General features: G+C 37.5%; 1 protein-coding gene across 2 annotated transcripts in view; it reads right to left on the bottom strand.

Annotated features, from left to right (window-relative positions):
• The window catches only part of RIC8B (RIC8 guanine nucleotide exchange factor B), a 40,088-nt gene that overhangs the window by 10,815 nt on the left and 6,771 nt on the right, over positions 1–22,502 (bottom strand). For both annotated transcript variants that reach the window (XR_008732429.1, XM_055711768.1), the window contains exons 3-9: positions 14,394–15,002; positions 11,234–11,328; positions 6,453–6,606; positions 6,021–6,116; positions 3,337–3,481; positions 3,037–3,181; positions 1,187–1,306 (exon numbers count right to left, since the gene is read on the bottom strand). Coding sequence is in view for 1 of the 2 variants with exons in the window: in XM_055711768.1 (XP_055567743.1) it covers positions 1,187–1,306; positions 3,037–3,181; positions 3,337–3,481; positions 6,021–6,116; positions 6,453–6,606; positions 11,234–11,328; positions 14,394–15,002 (1,364 nt within the window). In the remaining variant the exon portion in view is untranslated. The remainder of the gene's footprint in view (positions 1–1,186; positions 1,307–3,036; positions 3,182–3,336; positions 3,482–6,020; positions 6,117–6,452; positions 6,607–11,233; positions 11,329–14,393; positions 15,003–22,502) is intronic.

Below are 22,502 nucleotides of genomic sequence, written 5' to 3'. Positions count from 1 at the left end.
CATTTTCTTCTCTTTATTAAGACTGTAACATATGATGACACTTGCTTTCCATGCAAATAATGTGAAAAAATATCCCATTACTTCACTGACAGTCTCAGATCAGTTGTTCTGAGACCCTTCCCTGCCTACTCTCCTGCTTATAATTCAGTCTTTTCAGCTAATGTAAGATCCAGGATTCTCCCATATCTTTTGCTGTATTCCTAATCTTTAATAGAGATGTAACAATACTTGGTTTGCTGAATTTCTCTGAATAGATCTTGTTATTTGAGTAGCCACAGACTCACAAAACACAAACGTTTCTAGCTGCTCAGTTTTCCCATGTTTGAAGAATGATCCACTTACGTGTTTACCTAAATTCCTACAGCTCAGTTCAGTGATAAATCAGTATTACATTAAGTGTTCCTCAAGACTAAAACTTTGCTTACAGAAAAAAACCCACAAGCAATCACTCCAACATGGCTACAAGTAAGAGGGAAGAAAAACCAGCAAATTCCAGGCATACTGAGTCAAAGAGGAAAAAGCTATAGCTAACTGCACAGGTCTATTCCCTTTTTGTATGTAGAAAGCTATAAAACAAAAATCAACTTTCCATGGCAATAATGTACACCTTTATGTCACATTAAGTACCATTTTCTTCTATGGCATTACCTCAGTCATTTAAAACAAGTTATAATGGCTCGTTTGAATCCAGTCCACACATATTCTAATAAATCCACCATAATTCTTAATTGTAAATTCTCTTTTAAATACTCCATTATATTTTACTGCTTCTGGTGACAAGTATCTTCACGCTGTATTTGCTCTTCATATAAGCAGCAGACATAAGCAGTTACCATGAGATGCTGCTCACTGACTTAGGGAAAAGGAATACACTTGCCTTGGGCTTGGATTGTGTCCCATACTGTAAAAGGAGAAATTCTTTTCATTATTATCAGCCTATCCATTTAGGAGGCAGGTCCCCTCACCACCAGACCTTCCTGATTCTGTCCAATTCCTTCCAAAAGAGTTTCCTCTGAAGTCCTGTTATATATCACTCTTTTCTTTGAAGTGCTAAACATTTTTCTCTGCAGTTAAAGTGGTCCTAACCCTGCAAATAAGTTGATTATAACACTATTTTGAAGCACTAGATCTTAGTAAAGAGCCAGGATATAAGCTGCCTCCCTAAAAAGCAGCTATAATATAATACCTGGAAAGTTTATCAAACATGTTGACAAGCTTCATAGCTTCGTATTCTTTCTGTTCTTCTGTCATTTCATCCATCGGATTGGGCATTGGTTCTTCTAAGTGACCAGTGATAAGGTTAATGCTGGAGGTGGAAAAACAATACAATTCACATTTCTAGAGATAGAAGGAAAGAGGCACACTAACAGAAACCACCAAGAATAAAACTGTTTAAACTGCACATAAAAGTTTTTACTATAAATAGCCAACCTTGGTATTTATACCTTTTTGGTAGCCTTTTCTCATGAACCGTGATACTATCTTCTTGTTGATTCTGCATTAATTACTTGCTAGCTACTCAGAAATACACAATCCACCAGTATTTGTTATGTTATAATCCATACACAAGCAGTTTGAAAGCAGGGGAATAATGATAGTAGTAATGACAATGCCATTAGCAATAAAGACATTGATGGGGAACAGAATGACAGATACATATTTGAAACTAATTCTGTAACTGCTTGATTTTAAAAATATACACAGGTTCCAGTTAGGTTTTCTTATTAATGAAAATTGTTGAATTAATTTACTATTGCCCCCGCATGATGATTTTTGCTAAAACCAAATTAAGGTTACTTTGAGAATTTACAATGCCAGTTCTATTTTCACTGTTACAAGTGAACTGTGATACAGAAGTGGTAACAAAAGCAGAGAAGTAGATTTAAAGAATACTTTCAGACTAAATTATCTTATCAAGCAGTTTAATCACAAACATTTAACAGCAACAGAGAATCAGATGCATAAATCAACTGACAGTTGTCTTGAATATTTTGTTTGAGTATTAGCTTTTAACTAAATAGATGTTGCAGTTTTACTTATATGCATGTAACTGCATGTTAGGCTTTTGAAAGAGCAGCAGAGACAAAAGAGCAAGAAAAGAAGATCTTGAAGTGCAGAAATAAAAAGAAACCTCCTGGTTTAGAGTGTTTCTTAGTATAGAAGCAATATAATTTCTGTAACTTCTCATACATTTAATCCTGTCTTTCATTTGTGTTCCTTAAGAGCCTCCCAATAAGCCACAACCCCCATCATATACCTTTTCTATCAACAAAAATTGAGTAAAGCAGAAAAATAACGTGCCTTAGATGCCCACTATGAACAGTTTCAGAATCTGCTTAAAATGGCATCAAATCACAGATCTAACATGACAAACTGAAACTCCTAACACCAAATAAATTACAATTAGTAAAAATCAGCAGACAGACCTTCTATATATTCATCGAATCCTTCAAACAAATATACTGGATCCCTGATGCATGACTTCTGTAGAAGTTATTTTGCTCCTTCAATATTTACTCATGTGACCTGCTTGATTCTTTAGGAAAATTTTAGTACCAGGCAATCCAACTGACTGAAGCAAAACCTGGTTTGTTCCTTTTTTACAAAGTTCTACTTAAAACCTTAAGCCACATCTGACACCTTTGTTTTCTGTTACAGAGATGTACCCCACAAACAATAGTGGAAATTCTGGGGCAAACACTATCCTTACTAAGTTTGTTACTATAATGTTTTTCTAAAATTTGCTTAAAAATCCGTTTTCACACTTGAATTTTAAACAGACTTGAATTTTATTCAGACTGAAGTTATATCATTCTCACAGTAATTTTTTTTTTCCCCTGGAGCCATCTGACTATATGACAGTCACTGTTAGAGGCCAGTTTCTCAATAGTTAGACCCTGAAGTCAACAGGAGACAGCAGTTAATAAAAGCACGCGTAATTCCAAAACTGGCCTCTCTGGACAAGGTGAAACAGAAGAATTATGTCAAAACAACTAAAATGCAACAGGATATGCAGAACTGAAAACAATACTGTACTTCGGCTTTGCAGATTTGTATTCTTCTGTATCTGTATCTTCATCATCCGAGTACCAATGATCTCCTCTTCCTCCTGCTAACAAGCCCCTTGCTGCCAGCAGTCCTGCTGCATTACCATAGCCTGTATATTTTAACAAGCTGTCAACTGCAAAGAGTGATACAGAAAATTACTCGGCTATTATCAGCTAAAAAACAAAAACCAGCAGTTTTACAAGAATTGAGTTATAGCATGAGGCAAAATGCACTAATTACATTACAGCAAAGCCTTATATAAAAGGGAGAAGAAAAAGTAATTTTTACCTCTCTCTTTACAAAGAACAAAAAGGAATTCTGCTGCAATTTGCTTTACTCCAAGGTCAACATGTGTCATAAGGCGTACAAGCTTGTTTCTCACTGTTGTGCCAACTTCTGGACGATTTGATACATCTCTTAGTGGAGGCAATACCTAGCAGCACAAAAAAAAAAAAAAGGAAAAACAGTACATAATGCATGGCAATACCTACCCAATCATTGCAGAAACAAACAGCCAACAGAACAAGAAAATACTCTAAGCTCTGCTCCTTCAAGAAAAAAAAAAAAAAAATAAAATCAACCTAACTATGCTTACACGCACTAGTAATGACTCTTGCTTCTTAATATATTCAGGCCTTATGGTCGGCCAAGCTGGGCAGAAGAGTACTCAGTCCCCAAACTTTAAAAAAAACCAACCAACCAACCAAACAAAAACTCCCCCACATTATTAGGAGTTTAAGAGCACAAACGTGTCACAAAATAGTTGGCCAACAGACAGCAGTAACCTCATGTTCTTTGTTTCTTCTGTTCTGCTCAGATATCTGGTAAAAGCATTAAAAATACCAGCTTAAGGAAACTTACAATATTAACACGATGTGTAATTTATACAGAACAATGAATATAGTTATAACGAAAAATCAGGAAAATAAGTCACATTGCAAGTCCCACTGCCATAAATTTAAAAAACTGGCTCTACATGTACAAAGGAAATGCATACTTCTCCCAGAAAACATTCTTTTAAAAGATCAACATTTTTTTTGAAATTTAGCTTGGAGAAAACATTACTCAACATTTCCTCAAGCACACTATTTTATCATTAAATGTCATTAATATTGTTAATTTCAACCCTTAAGGCAGGCAGGAGGTACTTGGTTTTGCAACCTAACTTCTGCCTCCTTGCACATATGCCTTCAGACTTAAAACCTACATTAACTTTTTCACATTCACAGTGTACAATATGATCTGAAAACAAATCTAGGCCATAATATGAAATTTTATGATCTGAAGATTCCTGTTAAGAATTGTGGGTCTTCAATGTTTTACTAGGAAATGAAACCAAAGATGTCACTAATTCTCACAAGACAATGCAAGTCCTTTGTCTTCTAGGTGTCTAATGTAAAATGTCACGTTCCATGCAAGATTGCCGCACAATTACTACTGAAACTGGACTGACTGGGAAATGATACTTAAACAAATGAATGTTACAATATAGGGTCTGGTTTTTTCGAAGTAGCCTGTCTGTTTCAAACTAAGTATTCAAACAATTAGCAAAAACATTTTACTTTGTCCCTGCTTACTTTCCCCAATGGGGATAGTACCATGACTGACATTTCACAGAGTGTTGTAAGAATGAATTAATATTTTTAGAGTACTCTAGTACTAATACAGTGATGAGTGCCATAGGACAGCCCATGAGGAAATTAATCATTCTGTCTTCGGATCAGAATTTGAATAGTACATAATAAATAAAGCCTAAGGCCAACACTTAACAATGAGGGTAATTCAAAATATCAAATATTCAGTCATGCAGTTAGCAGTATCCATCCATTCTGTGCACTATATGAGGCAGTGGTCCTGTGGTAGGAGACAGCATGCAATTATGTCCTGCCATCTAGATGCTGAGATGTTGTAAACACATGCAGACAACTTCATTTTCTAACTTCTGAAAATTTGGCTCTGCAACTGTATTTTATTTTAACTGAACAGATCAGAAGGGTATCATAGGAAAGAACTGCTACAAATAAAAACAATAAACAGCAAGAACAAGTTTCTTAAATTCCCAAAACCACTCTCCTGGTATAGATGAAAGAGGCAGGAAATGTATGCTTTTATCCATTATAAATAACTCCATTTATGAATTCAGGTGCAGGTTTGACCTGGGAGCGGTATCTACCATGCACCCTGAAAATCACTGCATCTTAGGAAAAAGAACATTTCTCAGCTGATTTCAGCTCTTTCCCTTGCTCATCTTTCAACTTTTCTCCACTTAACTCCAGGAAAAGCAGCAAAACAAACAGAAAACCACACCCAACCACCAAGCCACAGAGATCCTTTAGATCTTTAACCATGGCATCGAAATCTTATTTTCCTGTAAAAAGCCTACCCACAGTCTGCACTGTATTAAACAGCTCTTTAAAGAGACCAAGTGATGAAGTGTGCCTCTGTTCAGGGACAGTTTTACTCTGACAGAACAGCTGGTACACAAGTTTCAATTCCAGTGACTCCTGCCTGCTGAGGTCAAACTAAAGCTCGAGCAGAACCCATCAAAACACCTGTAGCCTCACCGGTTACTACACAGCTTTGCGAAGTTTTATTAACTGCACTGAATTTTTTTTGACATGCTGGATTTAAGGGGACAGACCTCACTGAGTTCTTTGCCCCTGTGTCACATGATCCACAATGATTTGTATTAACACAGCTTTACAATACCCTTCATGTCATCATTTAACATATCTACAAAATACATTGTGGAACTTAGGCCATAATATCTATTGATTTACATGACTGAAAAATTATTTCCATAGCTGACAAGTTGTCAGAAACCTAACAGAAAAAAGCACTACAAAGAACTCTGTAGGTAATTTAATATGAAACCATTCATACTTTTAAAGTATCAGTGTCATGCACTGATGTACAAACCTCAGAGTTTATCATTAGCGTCATATTTAAATTTTGATGAATATTTTACTTACTTGAGCTTTGATAAACTTCCTGATATTCCTATGAGTTCGGCAGCATTCAGTTAATAAACTGAGAACTGGAGTCAGACCTTCTCTATAGCTGCTTCCCTAAAATAAAATACAAGTGAAAAAAATTTTCCTTTTCAAATCCTACGAACCCTTCAATAAAATCCTACATGACAGCTAAAACATGAACTTTACAGAGATATAAACAAAGAGCCAAATGTTCATCCTCACACAGACACACACAAACAGACAGAGCAAGTATGCTTCAGATATTCACAGGAATTTTTTTTCAGTTTTGAGGTATCTTACAATCTAGAAGCAAGGACAACCATATTTGTGCTATACATTGTCTGAAAGGTTTCTAAGAAGCTTTACATATGTGCACTTTTTACATTAACGAAAGAGGCCCTTTTTGTGAAGAATCTTTGCAGCCCATACCTTGTCTATTCTCTTCTCCATGAAATCCAGTAAAATTTGAATTGCTCCCATATTCATACCATTGTATTTTATATCTGTTTCCTCTTGGGATGATGAATTAGTAAGAACATCCAAGCAGGAAACAGGAACGTTGCTTAAGAGGTTGATTGCATTGCTGAAACAGATTTTAAAGATTCATTATTCATTTGGAAGACTTAAAAACGGAGTGCAACTCACCATAAACTGTTTGTACAACTGCAACCAAAAAGAGGCTCTGCAACTCAAACAATGCTTTGTTTTCTACTCTCTGGGTTTTAAAGAAGGTGGCATGCATTATCGCCTGAGTGCTGGCTCTTGGAACAAACAAGGAAAAAGAAAGAAAAGCTCCAAAAGCTATACTGCGGCAGTGCATTATTACTTCCAGCCCCCCCAGTATCCTATCCAACAGATAAAGGCACAGCTTCCAGCAGCGTGTTGTTACAGCAGCTGATCTTGCAGGACAGCAGGGGGAACTCTCACATTAGTATGTAGCAGGTCAGTTTTTTCCTCCTTGAAACTGAAAACGTTTTACAATACATCCGTATTACTATCATTAATGTGACAAAATACACCACAGAAAACATTTCTTCCTCTTAAAACAGTGGGATATGGTGGCAATTTCTCAGGTCCCCTGAAATATTTGACTTCTACTTAGCCTGTAGCGTATAAGAAATACAGAAAGCTTTTAACACATTAAAACCAGATTCAGGTTTATTTACTAAGCGCTACCTTTTAGTAACTGGCAGTCTTTGCATTCTACAAAGCACAGAGAAGCGCTTCCCAAATATCCATTAAGTGATTTCAATTAGACCACAGGGTCCCTCCCTCCTCTTTAATGGAGTAAGATGGAACTTACTTTGCAAGGGTCTCTTGTATGGTACACATCCCTTGAGTTTGCTATCTATCCTGTTCTCATTATACAGACTTGCGTTTGTACTCTTCCTGAATATGGGGATAAATTACACAGATGCTGCAAAAATTAGAATTCTGTTATTATTTACTTGCTGATGCCCAACTAAACGTAAAAATGGATATATTTAGAAATACTACAGAACTATTTAGGCTTAAATATGCAGACTTCAAAGATACCAATGGAGCTATGAGCATTGATGTTTCAAGGATTGGTGAAGTGTCCCAAGAACAGAAAAAACTTACCAAACAACTTCATTTAATGTGTTTAATTACCTACTTAGAAGATGCCCTCAGTTTTTGTTATTAATACAATTCTGACAAAGAATTAGTGAAAGAGAAAGCAAATCATAGCAATCAAAAGTAACAGGATTTCTAACAAATGTGCTGGTTTTGGTCTGATCAGACTGGGTGGCTGTTCCACATTGTGCCATATCCCTTTTGCTCTTTTAGCAACTGAAATTCAGACAACTTCTACTTTTTGGAAAGCTTATTCTCTTTGTTTTGTTCTAATTCCTGTTTAAGATATGTCTTTTATATCATGGAAGTTATTTCTCTCCAATAATTCCGGAATAGTTAGAAACAAACCAGACTAAAATTCAATGAATATTTGGTGGCTTCAGGCCTTTCATCAAAAGTTCTCTTTTTACCAGTTTCTTATTAAACAACCAAGTTCCCAAACACCTACAAAATTAATTTTCTGGATCACTGTGTCTGAGCTATTCTTTTCAATAAATGAAGCCCGGCTTTCTGATCTTTGTCACTCCACTGACAGTTTTATTTGTGGTAAAGGAGTGTATGAAATTCTCCAGCTACCAGGAAGTCAGTGACTATGCACAGATCTGCACAATAGTGTTTGCATTCCTACTCCAGGGGGTAGAAATACTGCGTATATTACTCTCCCCTTTTCGGCTTCCTAGAGATCATTAATCACTGGGACATGACATCCACCCACTCATGCTCCCAGCCCCCTCCTGATATGCAAATTCAGAAGCAAAGGCCTATTTAGAGCTGCTGAATGCCTTGATTAAAACCTTGTTAGTGGGCAAAAATGGCACTCCCTCTAATATGTGGTGCTTTAAGCTGTTCATATTCAAACGTTAAGTAATGACATGACAGAACCACAATAATGACAACAATACCAGGTACTAAATTAGTTAAGATATTTTATAGGTAACTTCTACTCATTTATTAGAAAGAGTCACACTGACAATCAGTACATCACAGCTCAGGGCATGTATCCAGCACCTGATGCTCACAAAAAATAAATCCTCAACTTACACATTCAGAGCACAAGCATTCATACAATGTGCTTTAACAGGCTGCCCAAACCCTTCCATTTAAGCATCTTATATTCTGCAGATTTACAAACTTAAGAGAAGTGCAAGTGATCAGCAATTCTAAGAAATATACTTATGCCTCCCTGATGCTTCATAAAGTTTATTCTGCATTCAACACTGCTTATATCTTATTCAATTTTTAACATTACTTTCATAATTGCCTTACTGATAGGCTCCAGGTGGAAAGCAGAGCACGAAGTTGCACTTTACTCTCTAACTCACACCTCATCTCTAAAAATAAAGATTGCACGGTCAGAGTCCAGCACACTGAACAGCCCAAATGACGACACAGCCACATTTTTTTTAGCAATGCTATAGACTCCTAACACAAGCTTACTCATTCATTATTGAAGCTCCTACCAGGAATGAATGTTTTGCTTAACCAAGTACATCAGGGAACTGAAGTGGAGTCCTCTGATCCAAGCCCCTGATCCCTCTTAAGAGTTTGCAGGGGCATTACTTCTGACTATACCTTTTCTATTCCAGAGCTGGCTTGTGATGAATAGTTTTGGTGGAAGAACTTATTAAATGATTCAGCTCTTATTGCATCCTGTAGCACTCAAACACAAAACTCAGGTTCTGCAAATGGGCTGAATTACTTGAATCACAAAAGTAAAAAAACTGTGCAGTGCTCTTCTAGCATGTTAAAAACCACCCCAAGTTTGACATAAATCAAAATTGAATACTACATGCAGCAATCGTACATTTGCATTCTTTCTTCTATCAACTTGAACTAAACAAACTAGCTACAGTTAGCTAACAGGGAGAAAGTTGCTTTCCTAGCATTAACAGAAAGACCAATACAGTGCTATACTGAGTCTGATGGACAAGGGGAAACAACTGAAGTGACACAAGGCAGTGATAACCATCCTCATTTCTCTTCTGCTTCCCCCTCTCCAAATCATAGAGTCCTTGCCTTGACTTGGTGTCCCATAAGGTCCATGTGGGAAGCATCTTTACACAAGATACCCCTTCTGACTGAAAAACACAAGGACAGAAGTCACAGCAATACTACATGTTCTCCACAGCTGCCTACTTCTTTCTGTATGTAAAGCCCTTTTCAGATCTCATCGGCAAGTGTTTGCAAAAGCTAAAACCAAAAGGACCTGCATAATATGCATCCTTTTGCAATAGCACAAGATAATTAAATTTTACAGGGTGATTAGACTAGTCAGATTCCTGGACTAGCTTTCATGGGAAGAGCATCAGCTGCATAATCATATACCAGAATATCAGGTAGTCTTGCTGACTATGTACAAGCTTAAATGCTAAAGGTCAATCTCTGTCTTCTTGTAGGTGTTGAATTCATCCAAATCTGTTCAATTTTTCCAGCAGTGGGGAATGTATTCCCACTAGTCCCTCCCTTACAGGGAGGATAAGAGTGCAAAACACCCACCATAAGGAGCAGCAAAGAGAAAATACTGTCTTTTAGGACACAGCACTAACTTTAGTCATCAACTACTGCAGCAGTATCCTAAATTATTCCAGACTGGTCTGCACCAACTGAGAAAGGCTCTGATGTAGGATTTTAGTGTTCACCTACTAAGACTGTTGATCTCCAAGACGTGTCCAAGATTTTAATCAAGTTCATTTAACACTTTCAAGATTGCTGGGTGTGAAAACCCATATCCTTCTTCCCAGAGACTGCTGGTTCAGAAGATCTTCAAAAGATCCTACATTAGATACACAGACATCTCTGAAGAAGAAAATGGCAACACTAGTTTTCATTTTCGGGAGATAACACGGGATAGTGTTTGAAGCTACCATACTGTCAGGCCCTGTGAACAGCTGACCTACTTGCACAAAAATAAGGGTGTCACAGAAAAAAAAAAAAAAAAAAAAAAAAAAGAGTAACACTCCACAGAGTCACTTCACTATCTCACTAAAAATACTTTAAGTTTTGATTATTAGTTGCAAATACATAAACAGTTGCAGTTGGGTGCAGGACTGAGGAAAAAACCTCACAATACACCCAAAACTGCACAATGATTCACTCATCTTTGAAAAAAATAAAATTATAGAACTAGTATTTGTACTTTTAATAAAGCGGCCTATAACTACTAGAGATAAAATACCTATTTGTTACTTCCATCTCAATCCATCAGGATCGCAAAAGTTACATACAAAACTCTCAAAATGCAGTTTTTCCATCAGCTTCTATGCAAAACAACAGAAGTTTTAGTCCACTTCAATTTGCTCTACCCCTAAAATTCCCGTATGTATTTTCATCCTGTTACACTCACACACACAAAAATTTCAAAAAGGTCAGCTTCACTAATATTGATCAAAAATAACAATCTTGCCAGCCACTTTCTCTCTGGAACAGCATACATGCCTGAACAGTATTTCAGCAAACAGCTTTCATCAAAAAGATTAAGAATATTTTACTCAAAATTAACAGCTTTTATTGTTTCTCAGATTTCCACTTTAGATTTTAGGCAAAGTATTTTTTCCCCTATTTTTTAAAAAATTAAATAAGCTTTTAAAATAGATTGGTGCTGCAATTCTACCAACCTGTGCAACTCTTCAGTTTTGTCTTCAGTAGGGCCCGTGGTTAATAAGCAGTGTCGAAGGATGGCAGCCATGTAACGAAATTGATGAGATTCATTCTATATAAATATAAATTATGGAGATATTTTTTCATTTTGAAGATTGCAAGTGGGGGTTTCAGGTCACTAGAATAATAAAAATTAAAGATGAAAAATACCTATTAGATCATAACATCCATCCCTATCAATAAAAGGACTGTACCTTAAGAGTTCACTGAATGCTTAATGCAACGTAACTGTCATATGCTGGCCTTCTACCTAGGCCTTGGAAAAGTCACTGGGGACTTTTTCCCAGTTAAATGAGTGCTCACTACCAGAAAACCCCATTACAAGCATTTGCTCAATTCCATACCACTATTCCTAATACACCACTACCTCCCTTCCTGTACTTATACCCAGCCGCCTATTCATCCATTTAAATTATATATGTTCTTCATTTAATTTGCCTCTTCCTAATTTAGACCTTTTGCTGCCAACAGTTTCATTCCCCCACCCAGTCTGTTTCTTTTTCTAATTCACTTGCTCCTGTTCCCTTGATACCTTTTCTCCATTTCATTAATAACTTCTCTACTTTCAACAACCTTATTTGCCCTACTTTTGCTCTCTCCAAGCAATTTCACCTTCCAGTCTCCCACCAGACAGCAGCCACACAAAAGTACACCAGTAACTGCAATCATTTAACTGTGTGTATCATTGTCCTCGTCCTTTTTCATTAGCTCTTCTTGGCATCCATCATATGTTCTGGTGTGTTTGACCTAGCACAAAGGCCCAATGCATCTTTTGTAACATCAGCATCCAAATGTGCCAACTGCACCACCTGCGGCTCTTGTCTGGCTTTGCTACTTTGAAACCACCTCCAGTCATTAAATACTGGTGTTTCAAATGGTTCTCTCCCCCTTAGGATGGATCTCATTAAGTTTTCTACCCACATAGCTAACCTCTCTGCTCTCCTTTTATTTTCCATCCTGTCTACTGTTTGTAATCTCTGCAAATTCTGCATCTTCAGCCCACTTAATTAACATGCTGTTTACTGTTCTTACAGATCATTAATATTTCCACAGGGATACTTGCTAAGCAGAATGTCACCTAACATATCTGCCTTACAGTTTACACTTAGGAAAGAGCTCCTTAATAAAGGTTCCTTGCTTTTAGGAACTTTTACTGAAGAGTTACCTCAAAACACAAAATAAGCTTCTCCCACCCCAGGACATCTTAAATGCTTATCCAAAAATAAAAAATTAAAAAAAAACAAAACAAAAAAACCACACACACCCCCAAAAAAAAAATAGTTACTAACACCAGAATTTCCTCCAATCTGAAGGAAATTTTCCTGGGATGAAGCCTCCCCCATTCCACAGACAACGGCCACAGGAAACCTCATCAGGTAACACCACAACTGTGTGCCACCTCCCACCTGGCCTTCTGCAGTAAACTGGACTTTTCATCTCTCAAGATTCCCAGTATTTTGTAAGAGTATACTAACTTCAAGATCGAGATTTTAAGAGCTTACTTCTCAGGAGGTAAACATGTAATATAGCATCACTTTCCAACTTAACACCTGACATTATTTCCTCCACACAGAAGAATTTAATCACAAAGACGGCAATTTTCAAACTCTGAACTAGCAAACATTCATGTAATTGTGTTACGTGCTTGGCTGAGTAATTTTTCTCCACTCAAGTTTTTACCTCCAAAACAATCATTTACCTATATAAAGAACTTACTTTGACAAAATTAAAGATATTTTTCTATAAAGGTCTAAGTCAGGAATATAAATGAGAGAAAAGTCCCCCACTTCCTTTACACTTCCTTGAAATTCAAAGTATTAGCTTCTCTGATTCTTTCTCCCCACTCACTCAATTTTAAATGTCAGGATTTCTTACTTAGCATTTCCTTGAGACATTAAAACAAAGAATAAGCTTCAGACCTTTCTGAAGTTTTACATTCTTTTATGAGTAAAGTCTTATTTGCTGTTTAGTTCAATGCACTTAGGGGAGTTAACTGTCCATTTTAACTACTATAAACTTCTGCTTAACTTTATATGCTACATGTTTACAATGCCCAGTGAAAAGTTAACAACACTGTTTCAGACATAACATGATGTGGCCTAAAAATGAAGATTCCCTATATAATACTGTTACTGTGGCACAGACCTGGGTTATTCAACAAAATTATCATTTCTGTTTATAAATTTAGAGATGCAACACATAGGAAGCACATTTACCCAAGGAAAAAAAAAAAAAAGATGTGGTGTTAAAATGAAAAAACAAGATAAATCTTATTTACAAGAGCTAACAATGACAGAGCATTTTGTTCTCATACTTGACTTAAAAGGTCTCATTTCAGTCCCAACCTGGTGCTTGGAGGATGGGAGATAAAGATATTAAAAACAATACCACCCTTCCCTCAGTTATTTGTTAAAAATTCAAGTTGATGTGCTTATCATCATGCCCAGAAAAACAGAAGAAAACTAGGGAGACTTCTCAACTCTAATTACTATCCCATTGCTATAGTCCACAATCTCCAGAGATGTAGACATCTGATACACATTAAGAAGTTTTTCCTAACCAGCTAATTATTACTGAACAGCATTTGTTTTGTTTTGGAAATCTAAGACTCTGATGAAATAGTCATATTTGCATTTTTTATCTGAAAACATGTATCTCTAACTCACATTATATAATCCAAGCTATTCTCCCAGAATTTGTATACACATGCAAAAAACCCATATAGATTAATTTTTTTGCCCAAGCAGTAACAAGAACAAAAAAGTTGTTTTGGTATTCAAAGCACTGAACATCGAAGCATTAAAGCAGTATAATAATCATAACCATTAAAGACGACAGCCTCTTGAAAGGCCAAGATCATCAATACATGACAGAATCAGAATTCAGACACACAAATTTTCTCAGACTGATTCTGCACATAAATTATGATGCAAAATTTCAAGACAACCTTTGCATTTTTCAAAATAACAGCTATCATCTTCAATCAAAATTAAAGCAGCAGCAGTTGCTCTGGGGCTTGGACAATAACTGCCTCATGTTAACGAGAGAGAACCTGCTCATTCTGTCTCTGGCAGGCTAAACAAAACCAATTTCAAAAACACTTTAGCTAAGCCTTACCTCGCTGTGGACATTCCAACTGTCAAGCGTTACATTAAAAAGAGCCTTTAGCGCCTCAATGGCACAATCTGTCTCTTGCAAAGATAGAGGAGGCCTGCCACGATCTTCTGCTGCTTTATATTCTTCCATCCATCTTACACTGAGGGAACTTTCCAAAGCCCGAGTCAAAACTTGCACACCTTGTAGTTCCCGACGCAACTGTGATCTAATATCCGTGTGCAGAAGCGACAAGAGGAAGAGGAGACGCAAATCAAAGCATTTAATGTCATCAACAAACTGTTGGTCCTTGCATTTCTCCAGAAGACTACAGAGCATAGCTGCAAGATTCAGTTCCAAACTGAGCTTCTGTGCAACAGCACTATTAAAAATTATGTTACAGAGGCATTTTAAAGCTTCTACTATAACAGGAAATTCAGACACTCTCTCCAAAGGATCTTCCACACTGTCCAGCTTTGCTAGCCTCATAAGGATCTGCATGTTCCTCTTCGTGGTTACAGGCACTAAAACCTTCTTGTCCCTAGAGAGAATCCGGAGGGCCTCCAGGCAGGCAACTTGACATGAAGTTTTTGTGTCCTTTTCAAGGATGTTTAGAATTCCTTCACACAGTTTCTATGCAAACACAAACAAACAAAAAAGGAACAGTTTTAGCATCAAAATATTGGTGGCATAGGAAACTACTTTTGCTAAGCTTCCATATAGCTTTTGAGTTTTCAGCTGACTTGACAGACTAGGTCGTCGTGTATTAGCTCTTCAGAATATGAACTACTGCAAAAGACCTCCAGTGATCACCAAAAGCAGTTTTTCTTATGGATACAATCCAAATACATCAACAATATTGGCAAAAGCATTAAGCCAAGATGTCAGATGCTATCCACCACTGCCAGTTACGAAGTTTACTCAGTGCCAGGACTAAAAACTTGAGTAGCCAGAGTAGCAAGGCTAGAGAGAAGTTTTAAAAATACATCAAAATAGAACGATGACACCTACAGTACCTGCAGAATTACAAGGTGAGGTTGTTTCTGTCAGGAGACTGGGAAAAAAGAAACCAAACCAAAATAACTGCTGTTCAACACACAAGTATTAGTACACTCTATGCTCGGTAACACCTGTAATGTGTGTTGCCACTTCGACCTAACCTATGGACTTCTCCCATCCTCAGTAAGATTCTTAGAAATGTTACCTCTGACACTGAAACATAATGCAATTTTATTGGAAGACTCCAGCTGTACTAGATTTGCCAAACCAGCAAAACTGCTGCTTTGGCAACACAGATTGAAGTTTAATACCGACATGACTGCTGGGGCAAACATTAATCATGTAAATGCAGCATAAGGAAACACAACACTCCAAGAATCTGCAGGTCAGAACAGTAACATCTGAATTATAGAAGAATTACCTTTTATAAGACAGGAATGGACAATCAGATGATCAATCAAAAGGGAGAAAAGACAGGACAGAAAAGATTGCTTGATGAGGGAGGACTACATAGGGGTTTTATGCGTTAAGCTCAGGACAACATGAGTAGTCGTGGCTATCAGAGCCAGAAGTATAGTTACGAAGAAGTTCCCAAGTAAGTGGCAACACAAACTGCATTGTACCTCACAGGACACACTCTCTACCTGCTTCTCACTCCCTAAGCTTTGTGTCTTGACCATTGACACAAATAAATTACCAAAGAAGCCAGCATAGCAACTAAATTGAATAGCACTAGTGCAGAAGTCCACTTAGGACCTGAAATTCATATAATGGTCTCAGGCAGTACATGCCAATAAGAAAGTGATAAAAACAAGCATAGGAATTCTAGCAAAGTAAAAATAGTTCTTGAGGAACGGTCTCTACAATTGCAGCCTTCACCACCACAACAAAAAGGCAGGGAGCACAGCAGCCCATCACCCTGACCCAAAGTTCAAAACAGAAGTTCCACTTGGGACATCCAAGCAAATTTCATTACTGTGATCACTGACAATTAAAGCCAGAAAAATAATAAATAAAAAAAAAAGATCTAAGTCTAAAGCAAATCTAGAACAGACACTCCAGAAGAATAAGGGAGAAAACACAAATCTTCAACAATGTTAAAAGACAATCTGCAAACAAAGTCAGACAGTAGGGATTCATAATATGATTTCTAGTATGCTTCTCCCGCGGTGAAGCCCACCCAAAAGCACCACCCAGAGAATGAAGACCATGACTCCATCTCCACAGCTCTCACTAGATTAAACCAGTAAGACCCTGAAAACAAGGAGTGAGCTCCACCCCTTACTATCACCCAGGCAACATGAGAAATCTTTGTCAGAATACTATAGGCACTGCAACAGCATAAAACTCACATTTGACCACCTGTACAGGCACGAAGGTACTTACGGTGGGGATTTCATAGACAAGTATCTGGAAAAAAGACACTTAAATACAGAGTTTTCAGAGTTCTTCAACATTAATCTAAGGCTCCTCCCACAGATCTGTACAACCCCCTGATTTAAGCATAGTAAGATAGACCTGCACTAAATGTTTCCAAAGGTGGCATCTTTCAAGTGTTTGTTAAAAATTGCCTAGGAAACAAAAAATGACCAGTCTAGATCCACAGTCAAATTATCTGGTCACAGCTCAATTCCTTACAAGAATTTTGCTCCTATTGTTAAGAGAGTTTTCCATACAATTAACTTTGCTTTGCAAGCTGAAGCAACAGTTGTGAAGCCTGGTTTTGAGGACTAACACAGTTACTCCTGTATGGAGTCTGAACAGACAGTTCAGAGAACTCCAAGCAAAGGCCCATTTATTCTGTTCCCTGTTCAAGCACATTTTTATTAGAGTTACAGTCTTCCTCGTTGATATCAGCTGCAACGAGGTGGTCTGTAATCATTTACTCAAGTTCAACAACTGGTTCACCAACAGAACTCTCCTTCTCGTTGGGAACTATGTAGCAGTACCATATTAATGGCACAAGAAGCCAAATTACTAGTCTTCCCCAAATAAAGATGCTGAATGAACACTTCAAAGACATAGTGGGTCAGACTGCCTGCCTTACCAGTAAATAAATACAGCACAAAACCATATCTGACTTTTTGTTAACAGTACTGAATTTTTTTCTAGGACTTTAAATACCAAGGATCACTTCATGAAGTATCTGATCCAATCAATACTCACTGAAATGGATAAAACCTGAATGCTCATTTGACTACATAGAAATCAATCCTCCCAAATTCAGACCGATTCCCTCTCCGCCCCCATAAGTTGCACCCACCTGCTGCTATGGAAGTGTCACTGCAAAATGTCAAAAGCACTGCAGGGGACATCCCAAAGGGCACCAAACTCCCACTGACTTGCCATAGGAGGTGGAAGCCTAACCCTCCCTCCATACATTTGAAAACTACCTTTGCAATTTAATTAAACATAAAAAAGATCATCTCATGGCTTCAAATCTTAGTGAAATGCAGTTAACAGAAGATTCTTAACTCTCAATAGCTGTACTAAAGATAGATACTAAACAGAACACAAGTTATTTTTTTAAGATTTAGCAACTTACAAGTTTAAAAAACCAAACCATTGGTGGGCTTGTAAGGTACTTAATTTCCTACATGTTCCTGAAGCCTTGGCTGCATAAAAGATTTCACAATATAAGGAAGGCTGGAGTTTATTTTTAAAAGCATTAATTATACAGTCTTATGCATATTAGATTAACAACTAATCCACCATAAACTTAAGAATAAGGTACTAAGGTTCCTAGCCATTACAGCAAAATACAATTTTTTTAAGAGGTAAGACTCACAAAAGTGAAAAACACGCAGGAACTACTGACAAAGTTCTCTGGAGTTAGACCCTGGTGAGCCAGCAATAGTGATTTTAAAGGAAGCAGCACTGAGTTATGATACCACCACTTGCAAACCTGCTGAAGCCTGTGACAGTGAACCACTGCTGGCCAACCTCAAGTGTCAATAGGAGCATCTGATTATAGCTGAAGAGCTATCCACGGAAAATTGCAAAGCAAGGAAACAGATTTCATTCTATTAGGAAATTGCCTTGGAGATAACAAAAACAAAATGCCATACAGCACATTTTCTGCTTTCTCCTTGATGGTGTGAGAGAAGTGATGCACAGAGAAAAGAGAAACACTAAAGGATATGACTGTAAAAGCATTATTACCCTTTCCATTTCCTTTAGGTGGTGCTTTTTCTACTGTCCTGTAGGCCATTAGCATGGCATAAACTAAAGGGCACAGATGTTACTTACTCAGTTGGAAATGAAAGCAAGTGAAAGAATTTGGGCAGCAAGGTACCTCCCCACTCACAGAATGTACGATTATTGTCCTAATTTCACAGTTTTACTGCTATCCCCTATATTGCTGTATGAGTTTAACATTTTTTTAGTTCTATCCTTTCAACATTCAGAAGGGAGTTTGACTTTCATCAGTTGTGCAACAGCAAGATGTGGTTTTCATATATTTTTCCACAGAACCAAGGTAGATTCTAGCCTTTTTAAACTTTTTTAAAAAATTATAAAATACATTCATATCTCTGAAATTCAAGAATTCTCAGCTTTCAGGCCAATAGTAAGGTGAAGACAGAGCAATACTCGCCATTCCTTTTGTCTATACTGTAGTGTGAGTAATGGCAAAACATTGTAAAATTTTATTGCATGTTAAAACAGAAAGCCCAGAAACACCCATTTGTCATCTTGTCTTGACAAGTAAAACATTAATCCACTTTAGTCTTTTATCCCCATAGCATAAATGCTTGATGCTAAGAAGCAATACAGTCCTATAGAAAAAAGCAATATCCTGAGATACCAGAGACCTGTGTTTTCTTCCTTGCTCAGCCACACATTTTTTGGGTGGCTTTGGGCAAAAAGGTACCATCTCTACTTCCATTTTCTTTCGCCATCTTTGTTTACAGGCTGCTTAGACTGGTTGGGGGATGCACGAGGGGGAAAAGGAGAGAGGAGCACTGTAAGTGCTTATTAGCAGGTGCTTGTATTTCCCAGGCTCAACCTCAGCTGGGGGTACTAGGTGTTTGTGAAAAACAGGGTACTTCATGACCTTGCTCTATGGGGATGCCTGCACGTAAGGTCCTTTTCCACCTCCTCTCTTTGTGTTTGAAGATGTTTAGAAAGCACACTTGACCTATATTCACTTTTTTCAATTCACAGACCACTAAACTTTGGCTATGTTATGTCAGCTGAATTTACTGTAGCTTCTCAACACCAGAGTAATAAATGTCTTGATGAGAAAATTTCCCTTTATTTGCTTCTCTTTCTTCGGCAAATGATTCTCTTTACTTATATAGGCCTCTGAATTAGACCAGGAACAAGAGAATATAGCCTCCACTCAGCAAGTATTCAAATCCAAGCAAACACCACTGCTTTACTGAACACAGCATTTAATATGGACACAGATTATTCAGTGCTAGAGAAGCTGCAATTCAAAGGTGAACAACAAAAGTTCTGCTAAACATTACAGAAATAGTGTACATACTTTTCTTTTCTGCATCTTTATTTTTGAATTATGCCATAGATGCTTTAAGTACCAGAAGAGGTATGTTTCTTCGCAATCAAGCTTAAATTAAAGCAAGAGGAAAAACCACAACCTGTTGTCAAATTGACTTGGAAATACATGTTGTTCCCCTTTTCCACTGTCTCCAGTGACAGAGCATACTAGTAATAAAATTGCCAAAAAGAGTCAATCAAGAACAGAAATCCTACAACAGCAGAACAAGAGTGGTGTGCTTGGTTTTGTATCACCTTTGTTCATTTCTCAAGATCAATGTTCTTTGTATATTTCTAGGCATAAATACATCCATCTTGACTAATAGCAAGTGATAGCAACATACAGGAAGCTATACGAGTACGTCAGACTGAAGAAATTCTTACTACACATGTTAGGCTTAACTTAAGCAAAGATCAAGCTTTTTAAAGAATGGTCCACAAAAATCAAATGAGTCCTTCCCACTCTAATAGCTGGGAAAGAAAAGTCACAGGCCCAACAGTGAGTGCTTGCTTACTCTTTTAGCATGGATGAACCAGAAGCCACCATTTCTTTGGCTTCATTAGGTATTATGTGCCAGAGCACATTTATTTAGGAGAATGGGAACATCCTAAGTAGTATCAGGTCATGCTTTCCCTCTCATGTACTGGCTTAAGTCGCTCTAGTTCACTTTGTCTTCTGACCCATGTTTTTCATTATTTTCAAATTTCAATTTTAATTAAATTGTCTCTAGGGGTTCAAGAGAAGTACGTTCTTAATTTAATTCAACCTAGTTCTGCAGCTGTTCAGTGGTGAGAATGGTTAATGAAATCAGCTGTAGTGCCAAATACAAAGGAACTGTATTTCCCCCAAAAGGTTGTATAGGTCTGCTATTGTTTACCCCATCTATATTGCTATCTATTCCTCAAACTTACCTTTACTTTACTACAAACATGAAGATTCAGAACAGACTCTACCCAGTTTTCAGGGAGATGAAAGGAACATTAGCAGTAACCACAATAAACTGCACATGAATTTTTACAACTCCCAAGTTTCAGTGGCTCTCAAAATTATTTAGAAGCTTCTCTTAAAACACAAGTTCCTCTCCATCTCATATAAGGCAAAATTAAGCATTTTACGTGTTTCTTCTATTTTCAGTAGACTATGCAAATCAATGTTGCAGGAAACCAAAGCAAAACTATGTTTTGGCAAGTCAGCGATAACAGATTCCAGGAGCAAAGAGGCATAACTTGGAATTGCTGAATAAGAATGTTCGCTGATCATTACTGCTAACAGGACCAGCATTAAAAGAATAAAATAATTGTTTCAATCTGCTATGAAGTTTTAGAGTTAAGCATCCAATGCAGTATGAAAGTAAGCCCAAAAGTATTTGAAATGTTAGTTCAAGCTTTCATTTTCTCTGGAAGTCAAGAGAACATTTATATAACATTTACAATCAACTGTGTTGAATAATGGGACAATTAGATAACCTCCTCTGAAAAGGCCACGCTCAGTTTTTGCCTAGTCTTTGTGGACACATAAGGGCAGAGAGGGAAGGTGTACACTTGTATTCCTTGAGGTTTCAGCCTGCTCCACTTCAAAACCTCATTGTTCATCCCCCTCAACAGGAGGAGGTCAGCCTGTTTGGTAGAAGCCTGCCAGCTCTAACACGGCAGAAGTTCAAGTCACAGGTTTGAACACGTGAGAGCTTAGGCTAGATGGGCACTCTTGCAGGTAAGGTGAAGAACATGCTCAGTAATCCATGTTGTCAGAACCAGTAGAATAAACACCTGTTTCAGAGTCAAAGAAAGGTGAAATTCTGCATAGCTGCACTCTCAGCAGCCCTCCTTGACCTCTCCACTGAACAGGGAGAGGGAGAAGCTTTTATGAAGTCTGTAACCCAGCAGTGAAAGAAGGGTGTTAATAGGACAAATGGGTCTCACTGGCTTGACATAAATCTTAAGAGATGTAAAAACTGAAAAATGTTGGATGGGAGTGGGCAGAACCAGAGGGAATTAGAACAAATGCTTAGTATTAATGAAGCAGACTTAGTAACTTTTCTTCTCTTACAGACCGGTACTCCCTTAAGGGGTTTCAGTAAAGTTAGAACAATTAACAACAACAATTAATGCTAAGATACCACACACTGTGCCCACAGGAGTGCTTGAGCTTGATATTTTTACAGGACACTGACTAACAGACTATAAAAGCTTGTAACAAAGTCACTGTAAGGAGAAAAATTCTGCACCTTTGGGGCTGCAGGAACCTCCAGACCTCCCAGAAGTGTCACAGTGTCAACAGCACTAGCCAGTAACAAGATTTTTCTGAGACTTAGACCATGACGGCATCTTGTTGCATCAACATACTTTACTGCTTCCATCCTTCCAAAGTTCAAATATGGTACAGTGCACAGCCTTAAGGAATCTCCACACATCATGAATTTAATTTGGAAAGTCCCACAATACATTTGATATGATTCACCATCAGCTATTTCAACACCTTTAAAACATTCGGCAATGTGGGGGGACAATGCTGTTTTGGTGATTTTCTTCATACTAAAGGAGGCCTTGAATTTTAGATCCATTATGTTCAAATTGAACCTGAACAATAAATCAAGAAAAATGAACTCAGACTTCAAATTACAGGACTGAACGAAC

Source organism: Falco cherrug, chromosome 5 (assembly GCF_023634085.1).
Source record: "Falco cherrug isolate bFalChe1 chromosome 5, bFalChe1.pri, whole genome shotgun sequence".
Taxonomy (NCBI): Eukaryota; Metazoa; Chordata; class Aves; order Falconiformes; family Falconidae; genus Falco; species Falco cherrug.
The sequence above is the reverse complement of the archived record's forward strand: the minus strand, read 5'-3'. Positions and strand labels throughout refer to the sequence as shown.